The sequence below is a fragment of the Asterias amurensis genome, chromosome 7, assembly GCF_032118995.1.
Source record: "Asterias amurensis chromosome 7, ASM3211899v1".
Classification (NCBI taxonomy): Eukaryota; Metazoa; Echinodermata; class Asteroidea; order Forcipulatida; family Asteriidae; genus Asterias; species Asterias amurensis.
Window position 1 is genome coordinate 12,081,313 of NC_092654.1, and position 20,159 is coordinate 12,101,471.

At 37.5% G+C, this 20,159-nt stretch overlaps 2 protein-coding genes across 2 annotated transcripts in view; one reads left to right on the plus strand and one right to left on the minus strand.

Annotated features, from left to right (window-relative positions):
* The window catches only part of LOC139939477 (transportin-3-like), a 28,935-nt gene extending 27,334 nt beyond the window's left edge, over positions 1 to 1,601 (minus strand). Inside the window, exon 1 of the mRNA XM_071935431.1 lies at positions 1,411 to 1,601. Within this exon, the coding sequence (XP_071791532.1) occupies positions 1,411 to 1,527 (117 nt within the window). The 5' untranslated portion in view covers positions 1,528 to 1,601. The remainder of the gene's footprint in view (positions 1 to 1,410) is intronic.
* Positions 1,602 to 6,197: 4,596 nt separating this feature from the next.
* The window catches only part of LOC139940018 (synaptotagmin-5-like), a 56,989-nt gene continuing 43,027 nt past the window's right edge, over positions 6,198 to 20,159 (plus strand). Inside the window, exon 1 of the mRNA XM_071936210.1 lies at positions 6,198 to 6,437. The gene's annotated coding sequence lies outside the window, so the exon portion shown is untranslated. The remainder of the gene's footprint in view (positions 6,438 to 20,159) is intronic.

A 20,159-nucleotide genomic window follows, 5' to 3' on the forward strand; every position in this document is an offset into this window, starting at 1 on the left:
TACGTGTATGCCAGACTGTACTCCTCTGCCTATGCAACCATAGGCCTGAAAATTCATCTCTGAACATATTGAAAAGGCAAGGCCATTTTCATTTTACAAAAGGCACTTCAATTAGAAATTCTTAAAAATAATGTGTTTCCAAACTTATGAAGGGGCACCAAGGCCAAGACCAACAGAGACCATGGCCTCCTGAGCATGCATGTAAATCCAGGCCTCAATTTGCGCAGAAACTGAGCTTTTTAGTGGGTACTCCTAGAGTTACTAGAAATAGAACTATTTCGGTTTCATCCGGCTACTGTCTCGTCTCCCGTTACAGATAGTGGGACGAAACCGAATTAGTTCTAGGAGTACACTGGATGTAGTGGCCAGGTACAGACTACAGACAGAGACAAAAGGCGCTGGAAGCAATGGTGAAAATCACCCTTTTTTGTGGGTATTAAACTTTAAAGTGTAATTTATAATTCCAGATCTTCAGAATTTTTTCAGCCAAACTTTAATAAAAACATATGGCTTTTGACAAGGGGCTGGAACTTTTGGAAGAATCTACGATTAACAAATAATAACTTCAGCAGCTTTCCTGTTTTTTTTATTGTTTGAAACACACCAGAAGAGCAAATGAAGAAATGTCTGTATCCTACGCCACCACATTTTCATCCAATGTGAAATTATAAAATAAATAAAAACAATTTCTAATTAATACTCATGAGATATTCCTTTCGTAAAAATCCAGTTAAGATTCCTTTGTGCACTATGTAAGTGTGTGTGTATAGGGATCATTCAACTCCAAGGAAGGAACAAGGAAGTTTTGGCCCAAAAAACTAGAGAAAAAGTGGTGGCATGGACCAAGTGGTGGCCGAATAATTGAAATCTTTGCCACCTCTCTGTAGTGTTACTGTGGACACCGGTTCGAATCCTGCAACGCTGCCTTGCATTTAGTGTTACTAGTTTTTAAAGTGTTTTTTTTTTTCAATCCCTACCCGATTCTGTGGGAGGTTTTCATATCTGGTTTTTCTCTGATCTGAAACATCACACAATTTGTTCTGTACGGGATAGCCTAACCAGGCGTTTGTACAGTAGCTAACAGATGCAGATGCAGATGTTTCAACACGAACTAAAACAAGATCCAGATCAAATTTCCATTTTCATGGAATCATGTCATTTTTTGGAATCATGTCATTTTTTGTCATCTGTTTGTTACTATTTATTGGAAAGGAAAGTCTTTGACACAGCAACAACTTAAATTGTCAACAGTTACCATTAACACCTTGTATTCTGCAATACTCATTATTTAATCGTGAAAAGAGCGAGCGTTTAATTTTGACCTTAATTCTAAATCATGTCCGGAAAGTGGGCAAATTTCTTAAATTTGAAAATTATTGACGGGGAAAAAAAGTGGACTCGTAAGCTCACCGATCTTTGGAATTCCTGCAGCCATCGAGACGCCCTTTCCTTCTCTGCTGCATCTGGATTATGGTACAAGGCAGTCACAGCTCGAATCACAGTGTCTACAGGCGGTGCTGTTTCCATTTTTGTAGTAAATTACAGAAGGAATACCCCTTCCAAATAATCTGACAGGAGTTCTTTGCAATCAAGGTTCTCCACTGAACATGCGCATTTTGTGGAGTTGTTTAAATACGAACAAACGTACATACGCAAGGATGTCACCTCGTTCCCCGGGTGGCGAGCTCAGCGTGCAACCTCGTCACAACTCATGGGCTGTGTGTTCTGGGGTGGATTTCACAAAGGTAGTCCATATGACTAGTCCTAGGCAATGCTAAGAGATATGACTGGTCCTAAGTTAGGACCAGTAACTCATCCTAACTTAGGACTGGTCCTATCTCTTAGCATTGCCTAGGAATAGTCCTAAGTTAGGACTACCTTTGTGAAATCCACCCCTGGGCCCAATTTCATAAGCGGTTTATTAGCAGAAAATAATGTTTTACAAACTTCTTTGCTAAGCAAAAATTTGAGTGAGGCACCATTAAAAAAAAAGGAAACTTAATGTAATTTATCTTTTCCCGGCTTAGCAAGTTTGTGTTCTTACAGACTTTATGAAATTGGACCCTGCATGCAGATAAGAAAATACATGTTCTTGTCTTTTTTTGGCTGACGAGGTCAACTTTCCAAATAATGTGCAACATTAACCTTTTGGCTCGTCAATCAGTACACAGTTGTCACTGGCAATTATTTTAGAGCAGTGCTCTGTGCTTTAGTGTTGGGGGAGGGGCTCCTGTGGTTTGGATGGATCGAGTGGAAGTAGCATATACCTAAATGGAAACTGAGTTTACAATAACCATGGAGGTGCAATAACATGAGACACAAAAAAAAATTCAAGCTATCTCATAGCAGTCTCAATTTACGGCGTCGGCCTAGTACCGCCGGCCTCTGATCTGCAAAACTTAGTTTCTTGTATAGCGCCCTCTCTTGGTTCATCTCAGTGTTCCATCGTCGCGGATCGTTTCCATACAAACTAACTAACGTCATCGTGACGTACTCCGTAGATACCAAACAGAACCAGGGGCCATGAAAATCACTGGGATTTCAAAACAGCAATTTAGATGCTGAATTACACACAATTATTATTTTCATCTTAAACTATCACCAAGAATTTATTAGACCTACATTACCTATTACTAGGCCTATACGGCCAATAGAACCAAAACCATGTTTCGTTGAATAACGTTCTCTGTTTCATTTTGATGGAAATAATCTGACTTGGTTGAAAATGTTAATCTTTGTGGATGCTTATTTTAACCTGCGTAGACAGGTAGCAGACCCAATTGATACACATTATAATAACACTCATTATAATCATGCAGCGAATCATGCGACAAGGACACAACCCGCCACACAATGTAGGCCTATAATATTTTTTATTTTATTTTTTCATTTTGTATGAGACAATAATGGATGAACATAGTATTTTTGTATACAAACAAAATTTTTAATGTGGAAAAAAAAAACATTTTGTTTGTATACATAAATACTATTTTTAATTGTCTCATACAAAATGGAAAAAAAAAACACCCATAAAGACACTAAGAGATCTCTAGAGAGCCAATTAAAATTACAAACATCAGCAGAACATTTCATGTTCAAGATGCTAGATGTTTAGACAACTGAGACTTCGGTATTCGGCGAGACACTGTATAATAATAGTCAACGTACACATTAATGTGTTTGTATAATAATAATAAACGATGTGACCTGTGACATCACGTGTTATTTACAAAACAGTCACAGGGCCTGGACTTCCTGCAGGCATGACTTGTACACAGCTCAATGGAAGAAAACTTATCTTATAAGGAGATTGCACTGTCTAATTCGTATCAACTTTTGATATGATGAAAGGGGGCGCGCACCTCTCAGAACTTGATCAGCTTTTACTTTCATAACTCTTTTTTTGGTGGAAATTATGACACAAAATGTCAACTTTCCCATATAGGACCAGTGTGGTCTTAACTTTCCTGCCAGAATACTGAAAGAATATTACAGGGTCACACTTATTGTAAACAAGGTTCACATGAATATTAATTGTTTTTTACCCATACACCGATGTGTGTTAGCACTGTATACTCAGTACTTTCCCGAGTCCTGTGAAAAAAATATCACTCGGGTTACTCGGATGGGATTCGAACCTACGACTTTTGCAATTCTAAAGCAGTGTCTTACCAACTAGACTACCGAGGTTGCCCCGTAGCTAGAGACAGTTCGAATCATATGTTCTTCCCCTTGCAGCGGTTACCGTAACGATAATAAGGTTCACATGGTCTGTACAATATAATACTATTTTCCATTGTCTCATACAAAAAGACAAAGGAAACCCATAAAATAAAGACAAAGAGTTCCTCGGAGATCCAATAACAGACAGCAGCGGAACATTTTCTGATCAAGATTAGACAAGATTTCTGTAGTCGGCGGTTTATGGTCCCCGGGCTCGAATCTGCACATGTTTAGATTTTGTTAAGTCCCCCTCTCTCATAAACGATGTGGTTACTGTGTAAAAATTGAGGTACCCAAACAACTGTTGTACTGTCAAGTCTTCCTGCGCGGGTACCAGCATAAAGCAGAACTGGTTGCGCTATGTTTGCTCATAAGTGGAACGCAACCCTGATGACACTGCCAAAGCAATCTTCGGACGGGTTCAAACATCTCATTAAAAAAACATATAATTTTTCTGTCTACGAAACAATGGAAAACAAGGCATTGTGAACACTAATGGTAATTGTCAAAGACCAGTCTTCTCACTTGGTGTAGCTCAACATATATGCATGAAATAACGAACCTGTGCGATGAAAATTTGAGCTCAATCGGTCGTCGAAGTTGCGAGATAATAATGAAAGAAAAAACACCCTTGTCACACGAAGTTGTGTGCATTAATTTTTAGATTGTTGATTTCGAGACATCAAATTCTAAATCTGAGGTCTCTAAATCAAATTCGTGGAAAATTACTTCTTTCTCGAAAACTTCGTTACTTCAGAGGGAGCCGTTCCTCGCAATGTTTTATACTATCAACCTCTTCCCATTACTTGTCACCAAGTAAGGTTTTATGCTAATAATTATTTTGAGTAACAACCAATAGTGTCCACCGCCTTTAAAGTGATCAAGTAATAACTACGAAGGAAACAGTTACACGGCCTTTTACCTTTTGGACGTTGCGTTGATAACCACCGAATTATCATAATTATTTTCAAAAAGATGGGGAAGTGTATTTTAATGCACCTCGATTTATACACTGCAAAACCGGGGTGTTCAAATTGACACCATGGTGTTGTCACATAATGTAGATTATAATATAGATTATGTAACAACACGTATGGTGTCAAAACACCACAGTTGCTGTGGTGTATGTATGAAATAATCAAAGGCACTGGGCAAATAGGTAGTAACACAAACGAGTCGTTATAATACTACATTTTTATTGTGCAACAAAGGTGTTTTTTCAGTATTATTCTCTTGCAACTTTGATGATCATAATTGAGTCCAAATTTGTACAGATCTGTTTTTTGTATGCAATAGTATGTTGGGATATAATCTACACCAAGTGAGAAAACTGGTCTATGAAATTTATAAAGGCGTCCAGTGCCTTTAACAAAATGCCGGATCTTCCGTACAATTCACATATTATGCAGTTTCCTTCAACCACGTATAGATTGTCACCTTCAAGCATTGCATAAATTAGCGTTAAAAAAAGGTAATGCGGGTAACATCTGTAGCTAGGTTTTTCTATTTTGACTGAGGGCGATTCAAACACGCTAATGAATCTGTCTCAGTGTTGCAATAAAATGTAAATAGACGTATATCATCCTTGATTTCAGGTCATTAAAGGGCAATTCGTAAATTCGTAAATTACGCAGCATATACTTGTCAGCATCAACTTACTTGGAATGAGCAATGGATAGTTGCTGATAGCAGAGAGCATTGTGGGAAATGACCCCCTCTGAAGTGACGTATAGTTTTTGAGTAAGAGGTGATGTCTATAACTCAAATAACAGACTTCAGGTCTGAAAAGAAGCCTTTATAAGCATAAATGGAAGCACACACACTTGTGGCAAGAATAGGGTGTTTTTCATTCATTTATTCTCTGGCAACTTCGATGACCAATTGAGTCAAATTTTTCACAGATTTGTTCTTTTATACATTATGAGATACATGAAGTGAGAATGCTGGTCCTTGACAATTGCCGAACGTATCCAGTGCCTTTAATCAACTTAGACCTGACGTCCCATCCCCCAGACTGGCTTCTGTCGTCTTGGATTTTGGCTTCCTGATGGCAGTTTGTTTCAGCACTACACATTTGCCACCGTTGTATAATGCTTTTCTTCTAAAGCGATTAAAAAAGGGAATCCTTAAAACAAGGGAGTTTTTTTTTTTGGAGGATGGCAATTCTAATGTGAATTTTAAAAAGTGTTTTGCTTCCCTATTAATGTGCTCACCCCAGACAACAAAACCACGCCGTGTCGTAGTCCTACTCATTATTGACCCACTGTTTAAAAGTGCTGGTTGATGAATAATGACATAGTAGTATTATGTATTCACTCAGATATAGATGCTAACACAGATGGAGACTGATGTAGGTAAACAACACGTGCTTTCACGATCAACCCGCGAGTCAGAGAAGAAAAAAAATTATCATAAAAAAACCCATAGTGATTTGTGCATTAGACTAGACTTCTAATTCTCTGTCATGATGCGCACTTGTGTGTAGTCCGTACGCGCGCAAAGAGACTCTCACTTTTCTCGAAGGAACTCACTGGACTTGCAACTCGTACGCAGATGACTCTGCAGCAAACAGGGGCCATCATACACTTGGAAGATGATGACGCGGATGGAATTACAGAAATTATAGCTAGGTGGGAATTCATGCTGACGGTGCAAGTTGGATTCCTGTGACGTCGTCTGCTCTGGCATTAAACTCGAATCACTCGTCCAAAAAGGTAAGACTTTTTATAGAAATTTTCCAGTTTATTTTTAAACAAAATATTGTTCTGTGTGAGCTTTTGGTTTGGTTTTAACAAACTTCTCGCTTTTAGCTTTATTTTATAGCAAATCAATCGCATATCAGATTGTATCATTTAACGACGTCAAACTAAATTATAATAATTGCAATGATGGACGGCGCTACGCTTAAAAATACAAAATTATGTATGTTTCTACGTTCTGCCTCACTGAGTACTTTGGTTTTGCGATTATTTAGCATTTTGAAAAGATTGAAGGGCATATAATATGCAAAGTATGACCAATGGGTTGTGGATTCTTGTTTTCTTAAATACAAAAAAGTAAAAAACGTTGTAAATGTTTGTTTTTTCACATCTGCTGTCTAGCTATAATGTTTTGTACAACAAACTTTCTACCAGCATAAACCAACTTGTTTAATGTGATGATGAAGTCGACTTTGGTGTGCAGTGCGTTTTGTGAAGCATTCGAGTGCACCATTATTGTATGATTTCTTAATAATAAGGCAAGGCTAAACGTAACTGTGTATTGTTAGCCGTTACTGCAATCCTTCAGCAAGTATTGTGATTGAGTATAGTGATAAGAATCAGTAAGGCATACGGCTTTTTTCGACACTGATTTTTTTTTCAAATTTACCAGTGAAGCAATATTACGATTATTGTCACTTTTAAGACAATAAGAAAGAAATAAAAAATAAAAAAACAAGGACAAAAAGAAAACAAACAAACAAACACCCCCAATAAAGAAAACAAAAACCTTCAAGAAAGGGCAAGCCTACTAATCAAATTTTGCACTCGGTATGGTTAAACGTTGCTGATTATCCAAGTGACATTTTAGGAAAGTCAAATTTAACCCAGAACAACTATTTGTTTTAATGAAACCTTCAGGGGCAATGTCCTTAAAAAAAGACCATGCCATTCAGCTGAAATTTGATAATTGCGTCTTTTTTTCCCACAAACCTGTTGATTGAATAGATCACTTTGATTCTTGTCCCAGAAAAAATACATAAAATTTGGCTTAAAGGAACACGTTGCCTTAGATCGGTCGAGTTGGTCTTTGAAAAGCGTTTGTAACCGTGTTTTATAAAATGCATATGATTAGAAAGATGTTGAAAAAGTAGAATACAATGATCCACACAAACATGCCTCGAAATTGCACGGTTTTCCTTTTACCTCGTCGACTAACACGGTCGGCCATTTATGGGAGTCAAATTTTTGACTCCATTTATGGGAGTCAATATTTTGACTCCCATAAATGGCCGACCGTGTTAGTTCGCACAGTATAAGGAAAACCACGCAATTTCGAGGCAAACTTGTGTGGATCATTGTATTCTACTTTTAAAACACCTTTCCAACCATATGCATTTTATAAAAAAACGGTCAAAACGCTTGTTAGAGCCCAACTCGTCCGATCCAAGGCAACGTGTTCCTTTAAAATCTACCCATGATGAATTTGCTTAAAATAAGCATAAAAAACCTTTAACACTCTGCTTTTATAGAACTGAGCCCAAAGAGGGCGCACTTAAAAGATAAATCTATATTTTTTTCCCACCACAATTATAATGCCACGCGCTTTATATTTCATTCAAGCACGATTATGAAGATACAGCGTTCAATCTTCATGGTATTAAGTTTTCATTAAAAATGCAATAGTTTTTCATCCCAATCGCGCCATTTCTCATTACGCGCCGGAAGCGACTGTCAAAAAGGAAAGAAGGAAAAAAAAGGGAACAAAAAGAGAAGAAATATCGCGACACATACCTCGTAATTCTTTAGCCTCTGTTAATTTATTGATGTGAGACGTGTTGAGGTTGTATGTCGGGTTGTGAGATATACGAGAGGGGGGGGGGGTGGTATTATTGTATATTGCTATAAAAAGAATACAATCATTCCACAATAAAAACCTTAGCTATGAAATTCGAGAAATTATGTTTTGGCGCCTTAATGATTCCGAGGAGAGCATACCGTTGACAATGGATGTAGTTGCGACATACAACATCTACAAAACGGTTGATGAAAAATTTGTAACAATATATTTTCTGAGAATAATATTTCATTTAAGATAGACGTCAGTTTGAAATGTTTAATTTAAAAAAAGCTTTTTGTGAGTATCAGAAAAAGATTTATCTCAATTGATACAGTGCAATTTGAGATTACATTTCGATATGATTACAAGTTATTAAAATCATTCTGATTTATTTCCTTATGAATCTGACCACGCAAACCATTCACGTAAAGCTGATCACAATCTATCAATACTGATTCTTAATTTGTCCCGAAAAACATGTCAGCCGACGAAAAAAAGTAAATTAAAGAATCGATAATGGTTACTGATAAAACTTGAATCATGTTTGCTCACGAGTGAATGCTGGATGTACACGACATATCGTCACAGTTTCACTTAAATGCAGTGGACACTATTGGTAATTATGCTCAGAATAATTATTAGCATAAAACCTTACTTGGTAACGAGTAATGCATGGGGAGAGTTTGTGGTAGTACAAAACATTGTGAGAAACGGCTCCCTCTGAAGTAGAGTAGTTTTCGAGAAAGAAGTAATTTTCCACGAGTTTGATTTCGAGACCTCAGATTTAGAATTTTTCTTTCATATATATTATCTCGCAACTTCGATGACCGATTGAGCTCAAATCTTTACAGTTTTTTGTTATTTTATGCATATATTGAGATACACCACGTGAGAAGACTGGTCTTTGACAGTTACCAATAGTGTACATTTTATGTTTTCTAAAAACAATGTTTAAGAAACAAAACAAAAACACATTTACAGTAATAATAAATTAAGATAATATGTTAACTTTGAATCGCGTTAAAGAACATTAACTTTGGTTGTACCGTATTACACCAATGTGTGTTGTATCACAGGCATATTACAGGCATATTACTCCGGCCGGATTCAAACCCACGACCTCATCATTAGTTGTGCTTATAATTTAAACTATTTGCGATTTTGTTTCAAACCCAAATCATTTAAATAAATTACGCAGTCAGTTTTCTTTTGTGGTTTACAATATTTTACATATAAATTATTTAAACTTTGTCTTTCAGAACATTCCTTTTAAATCCGTAATTTCATTTGAAACTGCAAAGAAATGTAATTAATTCAGCGTATTGACTTCTATAATTAGCAATGCGTTGGTAAAAATCACAAGTTACCCTCAGGTGAAGCAGCCCGTGACCAAACGTTCTGGGGGAAAAAACATGAGCGGAGTTAATTATCGAGGTAATTAAACTTTGTAATTATCTTTTTGTACAAATTATACGCCAGACAATGCTCGTGTTACACTGTTCTGTCAGCAAAGCCGTAGGGCACACATTAATACAGCCTTATAGATAGATAATACATTTATTCCAATGTTGCCATGATTAGATGCCTAATTGTAGTGGGGTACATGATAACAGATATTCAATACGAAAAAGAAAAGTTTACTTAACGGCAGTGGACACTATTGGTAATTACTCAAAATAATTATTATCACAAAACTTTTCTAGATTACGAGTAATGGGGAGAGGTTGACAGTAAAGAACATTGTGAGAAACAGCTCCCTCTAAAGTGACGATAGTTTTCGAGAAAGAAGTAATTTTCCACGGATTTTGATTTCGAGACCTCAAGTTAAGAATTTGAGGTCTTGAAATCAAGCATCTGAAAACACACAACTTCGTGTGACAAGGATGTCTTTTCTTTCTTTCATTAGTATCGTGCAACTTCGACGACCAATTGAGCTCAAATTTTCACAGGTTTGTTATTCTATGCATAATGTTGAGATACACCAAGTGAGAAGACTGGTCTTTAACAATTACCAATAGTGTCCAGTATCTTTAATTGCGAATAATTTACACGGGCTGGAAAAATAATCGGGCTGGAAAAATAATCCAAACAAGAGAACAACATTTAGATCTTAGGATGAAGCAGTATCGTATGTCCCCGTATCTAAGGACAGAAACTACAACAAACAAACACACCAACGGTCTTACAAGGTTAGACCAACTTACAAGACAATACACTGTCTAGAAATATGTCATAACTTTACTTTCATTTTCTGAGAATGTGGCAATTGTGTTTTTTCAGTTTATTAACAAAAAGTTTACCACGTGCAGATTTTACAGTTTTGCTGAGACTATTCCAATGTGGTACAACGCTGGACAAGACTATTTCTCAACAATGATACGTTCTCTTGAAACTAAAAAAAATGTTCTGTTTACAACAGAAATAAATGTATAATTTTGGTTTGCGGTAACACCATGTGTGTATCTACTTACCAGGTAGAGTTTGTTCTTTAGAGAACTGTCTTGATTTAATCTACTATATACCGCGGAGCAGATGTTCGGGGTCCGGGAGACTTCTCAGTTCTGAAAAGAACTGTCCTGCTTTTTAACTATTACCAGGGCGGATGGTATAGAAATAGGCTGGGACTACTACTTTAGCTTAGGATCGTGTTTGACTGTACTGCCGCGGAGTCAGTTCTTAAAATTGGTCTAAACGTTTCGACTAGCTTGCTCTATAGTCATCGTCAGGAGACGATGATACGTTCTCTTGAAAGTAAATGTTATGTTTACAACAAAAATATGTATTTTGGTTTGCGGTAACACCATGTGTGTATCAAAACATAAATATGAGCAAAATAACAGTAGATAATGAAACAGAACAAGGTACGGTTATGCCTTGAAACGTTGTATTCTTGAAATTTGATCTAGATATTCATTTACATTGCCTGTGAATTGGGTATAGTTTTTCTTTGTTATTATCACCGTTACCTAATGACGAAGAAAACCTGAGCCATTCAATTTCTTTGTATTTGGGTTTCAAATATCAGACGTGTTTATGTAACGACCGCTTCATTCAATTCTAGTATCAACAGTTTCAATATAAGCATCACAATTGAATGCAGACCTATCGAAATTTCAGTAACTTAAGTAGTCACATCAATGACGTAACAATATCGTGTTCATGTTTGAAGGGCAAACAAGGGGCAAAGACATAACTTTGGGGTGGGTTCTATTTAATGAATGCAATCTTTAAAGGCAGTGGACACTATTGGTAATTACTCAAAATAGTTATAAGCATAAAACCTCACTTGGTAATGAGTAATGGGGAGAGGTTGATAGTATACAACATTGTGAGAAACGGCTGCCTCTGACATAGTTTTCGAGAAATATGTAATTTTCCACGAATTTGATTTCGAGACATCAAGTTTAGAATTTGAGGCCTCGAAAACAAGCATTTAAAAGCACACAACTTTGGGTCAAGGGTGTTTTTTTTCTTTCATAGTTATCTCGCAACTCCATCGGGCTCAAATCTTCACAGGTTTGTTATTTTATGCATATGTTGAGATACAACAAGTGAGAAGACCAGTCTTTGACAATTACCAATGTGTCCACTGCCTTTAAGGGACTTTGTATCGGTAACGAATTCTGAATGAGTGAGAGCTTATTAATATTAATTTATTCTTGATGTAATCGAATAAACTATAACTCTCCAAAAAATCCAGTGTCAGTGATAGGTGAAATGAAACAGGTTGTCAACACCGATTTCAGAAATCAGTGTTAATAACCCGTATAATAAGCACCTCGCAATTACCTATTTATGCCTCTACATAATATATATCACCGTCATGTACAGTTCTCTATACACGAAGTGTCATGCGCATGTCGTAGCACTATAAAGCTCTATTTGCACCAGTGGCGGGAAGGATTTACAACTCCCATTCTGAAATGCCCCAAGACATTATTTTATCAAGATGACGGTATCCTTTTGATCCTACCTCTCCCCCCAACCCACGGTGTGCTGAGATAAAACTCTCAACCTTAACATGACCGGGGTCGAGCTCTACCTTTTGGTCGGTCATTTAGAACAGAAGTACCCCCGGTACAGTTACACTACAAGTTCACGGGTTGTGCCAACCCGAACGCAACCCGAAGGTGGGTATCTTGAAATCAATGCCAACCAAAGGTTTCTTTTAAGTGAGCGTCGAAGGACGTCGAACTCGTTTGCAAATGGTGCATCCCCTTTAGCAATGGCTGACCAAGAAGCATTATCCTTTTAACGTAATGTATGGATGGACACATAACTGTGTCCAAATCAGAATTAATATTTTGAAAATCAATGCGAACCCCAACACTACTCTTATAAATTAGTGTCCAGATACATTTTAAACTCCGTTGTGCGAATAGTGCATCCCTTTTTACAAATGGCTTACGCAGAAACAATGTCCCTTTAAACGTAAGCCATGTCTGGGTAGACACTATTATGTGTAAAAACCAGAAATCATTTTTTAAATGAATGCGAAACCCAAAACCGGTCTTTTTAATAAGTGTCCATTACGTGATAAGTCCGTTTGCGAATAGCGCACCCCCTTTGCAATGACTGACGCAGAAGCAAATCCACTTTCACGCAAGCTATACATGAATGGACACTTTTATGGTGTTCAATACAGAATTCATATTTTGATATGAATGCGAAACCCAACAATAAGTGTCCGTACATTAGTGCACCCCCCTGGTAATGGCAGACGCAGAAGCAATTTCATTTTAAGGTAAGCTATGCATGGAAACTTATGATGTCCAATTCATACTTCTTTCGTCAAAAACTGTTATTAACATAAAAACTGTATTTATTGTTGTTATGAGTATGTTCTAATCGTCGGACAAAACGTTTTCACTATTTAATTGTTGTTATATATTATTTTAATCTTATATGAATAGCATGTGAATATTTCATTTCAAAAGGTAGTTCTATTTTTTGTTTTTTTTATAAATCTATAGATATTGCCAAAAATCCGGAGCCCTATTATACTGGATACACAATATGAGAACGAAGATTTAAGTTTTACATATACAAATTTTACCAAGCAAGACAATTTATCAAAAGAACATAACCTATCCAGCAGGGGGTAGATATTATACACATGGTGTTACCGCAAACCAAATGTAATATTTCGGTGTTGCGTAACTGCAACGGCCGATATTCATTACTGAGTTAATAATTTTGATGACAGGATCTAGCTACACTTCTCAAGACAGCTTTTCGTTTTAGGCTTCAAATTCCACACATCTTGGTCAGTCTTCAACATGAGCACTCCAAAAATTGTTGTCCTTTCACACGAAGGACATTTTGTAAAATTTTACAACCATGCTACAATTTAGCAAGGGACCCTTGCTAAATTGCTCTCGTGTGAAAGGAACTTTAGGCTGCCATTTTTACACAGCTTGGTCAGCCTTCAATAAGGGCCGTATAAAGCCACCGGGCCGTGAAATGATCACACTCAGCTTGTCCAAGGTATTTTTTTTTCTTCTGCCTCTTTCTCATGATTTATCTATAGCTCAGTTTATAGTCCCGTCACCTAAAAACCCTTGCTGGTCCATAATTGAAGCGAGTCAGCATTTTGCAATTACACGCAATTACGGTTTGGCGCGAATCTGTTCGGGGGAGCCTTGAGGTTCATGCAAGCAAGCCAGGCTGCAAGTACATCATGCATCGAAAGAAAATGTCATTATACAGATGAATGATAAGACTTTGGGGCTCAAAAAAAAACCCTCAACTATAACTCAGATATAGGTCAACAAATCAAAGCTTGAAATCACCAAAAGGCTGTTCTTTAACTTGAATTTTTGATGCTCTTTTTTTAGTTGTGTGGAAACCGATTTGTACCTTCAATATGAAATATTCCGGCCCGACCCGTATTCCGGTAAAAATAATAACAGGAATCTGATGAAAAAATACATTATACGGATCCTGATTTTAGGTAGGACGCGCCAAGCTGTCCCCGGATCTGAATCGACATTAGACTTGATTCAAGTCCCATTCTCGTGTGAGAGGTCCCTTAGCATATCACCCCAAACTTGCCAAAAAAAAAAAAGACGTAGCATACACAGTACAGTGCGCGCTCGCCGTCAAAATGGGGTCCCTGTCCCCCATTCGGAACAGGTTGGGGAATGCAGAGCAACACAAAACATTAGTCACGGGATTGGGACTTGAGTCAAGTCTAAGTTGACATGGGACACGCCGTATATCGATGTGACAGCACTATCGTACATTTGCCATTATATGAAGTCCGAATGAGTACAGTCCCCCAAAAAACTCATTGCTCAAAGTGTGCTTCTGCTGCTACAACTAGCTGCTTCGGCTGGTAACCCTGCTCTGCTAAGCTCAATTTCCTTGTGCTTATAGCTACTTTGTTGTGCTAATTAATAGCTCTATGAAATTGGCCCCAAGGTTTTAGGGGATGTTTTTTAAAACTGTTTAACTATTCGTTTACGATCTTAGATGTTGTTTTAGAGTTCTTATAGACTACTTCGGTTTATTATAGACAATTTTCTGTTGGCCATAGCTTTTAAATTGTACCTATTTGAAGCGCCTTGTGCAGATTTCGGCGCTAAACAAGTTTAAGGATAATCATAGAATTATAAAAAGAGTGTTGTTAAAATAAAATAAAAACATGTGCCGATCTCTTTAAACCTGTTTCTGAATTTACACTTTATGACGTAAGCGACGGGTCCATGGTTCAATTCCCTCTCATGTCTGGAGTGGATTTGCTCCTCAACAAACTCCACTGGCACTTAACCTCGTTCCTAGCCTCTTCACGGTGATAATGAGTTAATAAGCAATATTGGGGGCTGTATTTATGTTGGAGCTGACTTAATGTATTAGTTTTTACAAGGTAGTTTGATTTACTCGAATTGATATTCAAATGAGGGCATTATTCTGAGTATCACATCACAGACAGAACTTGGTGTAACAAAATCTCGATTCATTTTTAGGTTCATAGCCTGTTAAAGGGCCGAACAAAGTTTTCCCATTTTTGCCACTCATTTCTGAAGGGGCGGCATGAAATAAAAGTACAAAAAGCAAAATACTGGATGAATAAAAAATGGGGGTAACTGTGGGAGGAGTGGACGGCACAAGAGAGAGCTTACGGTGAGTTTTGCTTGTCTCTTTAAAGGCACTGGTGGACTTCAAAATAATTGTGATTTTAAAAACTTACTTGGTAACGAGCAACGGAGAGCTGTTGATAGTATAAAACATTGTGACAACCGTTTCCGTATGACATAACGTTTGAGAAAGGGGGTAACTTCTCACTTAAATAATCTAAAAGACTTCAGGCCTGAAGCTTTTTATTATGCGTCTTAAAGCACACACATTTGTGTTTTTTTTTGCACAATAATGTTTTCCTTCCATTATTCTCTTCCAACTTCGTACCAATTGAGTCCAAATTTTCACAGATTTGTTATTTATGCATGTTGGGATAGGCCTACACCAAGTTAGTGAGAATACTGGTCTTTGACAATGTTTATTATTACCAAAGATGTCCATGCCTTCAAACTACAACGATCTGATGATAACAAATTTCTTATTTGCTGTAATTACTTATATAGGCCTATTTTATTGGTAAGCTTTTGCATCATTGCACACGGCAACAGCAGAGCACTTAACCTATATTTCCCAAATGTCCGTTCTATTCTTCGATTTGGAAAATGCAGTATTCTTTCCAACCCAATTTTCTCCTTGGACAACACTAGAAACTACCTGCGATCGTCTTCAATGTATTTCAGTATAAATAGACATACGCGCCATGCATTGTTGACTAAGGTCGACTTGACCAACAATGCAGTGTTTGCGTACACTCCGGTACGTCTATATTGCCAACGTGAAGAAGAGGCAAAGCTTTTGTTGTTCATCTCCGGATTTGGATGATAAGACCCGTGTATAGACGAGCATTAGTAACAACTTCGTGTGCACAATTTAAAAGAAAGACATGCATAGTCCATATTTTTGTGCTAAGAACCACGCATACCACGCATACCCGCAGAGAAACATACAATAACGAAGACTTGATAATAACAGTCTAATAAAGCGCACAAATCCACCAAGAAACAAATAATACCGAAGACTTATAATACTACAGATTTATAAAGCGCACAAATCTACCAAATGTGCCCACGCCAAGGCACTTCAAACAAAGCAAGAGAAATACAAAAGGGAAAGTGACCAACAGATAATTCAGTTAAAAAGAAAGAAAATGCTTTTAAAAATAAAAATGTGTTTTGAGAGACTTTTTGAGTGAGTGAAACTTAAAAGGATTGAGTGCGAAAAGGTAGCTAACTCCAGAGATGTGGTGCTGCAAATGATTAAGAGTATCAAAGGGTTAAAAAAAAAAAAGGAATCCCCTTGACACCCTTCGGCAATGTGTGTATCTAAGAAACACAAAGACGATCGCTCACTACGAAGGACCGTCTCTCTGAACACTGCTCTGATATTTCTAATCACGTCATCTTTCTCCCAGTCCCCCAAGACCCCCACCCCTTGTGTTTCTTCCTTATCCTTCTGAGGCTAGTAAAGCCCTTGACTGAGAAGAGGGAGAAGAGGGGGAGTGGCAGTGGTGGGGGGGAAGGGGGCTACGGGTTAAAATTATGACACCAGATGAACTGCAACTCGACGCCCTTAGGACACCCCGGGCGCGAATCCGCTTTGTGGATGTAACCAACGGGCAATCGGGGATTAAATATCCCCTTCATATTTTGGCGGGAATACGGATTTTGTCGTCAGCTCCCCCCTCCGCGCCAAAATGTTTGTTTCGATGGAGTTGCTGCGCCATGATCTACTTTTGATCTTTCTCGGATTGGTGCCTCTGTTCTTTGCTCGTTATAATACATTATTTATGAAGGAAGGGGGGGGGGGTGGGGATTAGGCATTGATAGAAAACAAACTGATGAAGTAGCTACTCATTATAGAACCGTCATGCCGCTGGAATCATGAATAAGCAAGACAGTTTTGTGCAGGGGCATGAGTGTCTATTTCAAGACACAGAAGTAGATAAGTCAATTCCAGGGGACTCAATATACTTCGTTTACGTCAGCAGTTTTTTTTTTTTTTTTTTTTTTTTTTCGAGGCAGCAATTTTTATGGATGAATTAAAAATGTTTTGTTGCGGACATATATAGCGCCAATGCAGTGACGATTTCGAAGGTCTAACCAGGGTATTATAAACCGAAAATAACGTTAAAGGTCTGTGTACGTTTATTGACTCTTGAGGGTAATAACAACTAACGTGGAATACGAGGTTTGGTATAGTATAATTCATTTTTAGAGACAAAAAGATAATGGAAAAAGATAATACTTTTCGTCCTTTTTAAAAATGAATAGAATGTGCGTTACAGCGGTAACGCTTTTGAGCCTTTGTATTCATAATGGGGATTATTTTTTCCGCAGTACTCGCCTCGGACTTTTGTCGATATCTCAAAAACGCGACCACATTAATGAAATTTTCATGGTCAGTTTTATTGCATATTATATTTATGAAGAGACCTGGATTGAACCATTCGAACGGTTTAAAAAACCAAATGTATACTTTGCCAGTACATTCAAGAAACTTCCTACCACAATTAAAGTGGAAGGGATTGGGTTGGGGAAAGGGGATGGGATTGAGGGAGCCTGGGAGAGGGAAACAGGAAAATGAGGAGGCAAACTGAAGGGGAAATGAGCAAAAAAAGAAGAACCTCATATAAGCCAGAGCTTGCGCAGCTGCAGTTATAGAAATTCCAGAGCAGACGTTTTCAGATTGAAAAAAGGAATTCAATGTTGAATTAGGAACTGTAAATTATATTGAAAACTAAAGGTAGAGGCAATCGATACCAAGTGGATGGGGGTTATTTTAATTGTTTTGTTTTTCCCCAATAAAATAATTCTTCGATATCTACAAAACAATTTCCACCCGCCTGTCTCTCGAGGGAAATCTATTTTCCATCCAGTAGGCGGGCGAAGCTGACACAGTTTTATTTTTGGTAAAGTACCAATAATAATCTCCGGATAGATTGGATCAATAATGTGTGTATATTATGCCCAAAGTCTGCAGTGTGCCTGCTGACTTGGGAATGTACACATACTGCTAGGCTTTGTACAAACAGTAGCAAATAAGGCAAATATTATCGCATGTGGAAAGGTTTCACATCTGTCTCTTCAAAGACCCCCAGACATGTCAGGAGTCTTGACCAGTATCCGCGTCATGCTGACACGGACAGTCGTGGGAAAGTGGGGTACCATTGTAACTCTGACCCATTTCCTGTTCATTTTGACACATAATTCAGGGAATCTGACCCGAATTGAGTCAGGCCACAGAATTCTGACCCAGACATTATTTCTACACTCTTAAAACTCATACATATATCAGGGGTCCTGACTAATATCAGGGTCGAGCTGACCCGGATAGTGGTTGACAAGTAGGTTTGTAACTCGCACCAACTTTTGACACAGGGTCCAGATCATCTGACCCGAAAAGAGTCAGGCCACAAGTGCCAAGGATTCGAGTTTATTCTGACCAAGATGTTTTTAGAGTGAGCTTGACGTTTTAGTAAAAATAATTCAAGGAGAGTTGATGATAGTCTGTTTATGAACAATGAGCTCATATTCTGTACCTTTATGGTCAGAGACCAAGGCAGAACAAAAAAAAATTCTAAAGACCTGGGTGATCCACGAGGAATTTTGTATAAAATTATGGGAGATTTTGACTACGAGGACAATGGAAAGAACAAAAGATATCTCCAAAGTGATGCATATTTTTTGATTGTGTGAACTCATCAAGAAGTACCAGTATAATTGTATAACCATTCATAACAGGATCATAAAACAAATGTTGGAATTAAGTCTTTACCTTTAAAAGAAATGTTCATAATTGCCTTTTTGTTAACTAAATAGTTGCTGGCAGTGTAAGCACTAACGTAATCCACCATGTACATAAGCTGACAAACCTGTAGACGTTTTGAGATCGATCGGCCATCTGGGTCACGAGAAAATAGTTAAAAAAAACGATTACACATTATGCATGACATCGATTCAAATTTGTTTTTAATAAACGCTCACTGGGCGCCAAACAGAAAATTAGTTTTATTTATATCTCATCAAATATAACATTTCCGACAGGAATATTTCAAGTGATGTTTCCCGCTATCATCATCATTAGACCGTGTAAGTTTTATGTAAATCTATGATCTTACACATTTTTTTCTGACCAATGTTGTAATGTTACTAGTATTGTTGTTACTATTGCACACGAAATAATGGGCATACAGAACTGATGGAGAGACATGCCCTAACTATCATGAAACATTGTTAGAAACAACCCCTTTGAAGTAATGAAGTTTTAGAGGAGGGTGTACATTTTCATCAGCACATTTAAATCTGAGACAGTCTTCAAGCACGAAGCCTTTCTCAGGCATCTGAAAGCACATAATATATGCAACAAGGTTTTTTGTACTCTAAATTATTATTTTCTTGCAACTTCGATGACCGTTCTTTCAATAGTGCATTGTTTGGTTACACAACTTGTGATACTTGTGGTTGACCAAAAGTATACACACACCGCTTATAGCCTTTTAAGTTGATGATGGAAAAAAATTGGAAAAAAAAAAAAAAAAAAAAAAAAAAGTTTGCGAGTCGTCTAATAATGACTCAGCAATTCCAGTTCGGTTTTTAAACAGTCAAAGTTTGGGAGAACTCCAACAAATTTACCTAGCCAGACAGCCAATGGATTTATGATCAGAGGGACTCGAAAACCACAATGAACTCAATCTTTATCTCCGGTGAAATTATTGTGCTGTATTTACTAAGAAGATAATTTAATAAATAAAAGGACGTCACTGATAAAGATATTCTTTGATTCTTGAGAAAAGAACAAGAGAAACAAATTCAAGTGAG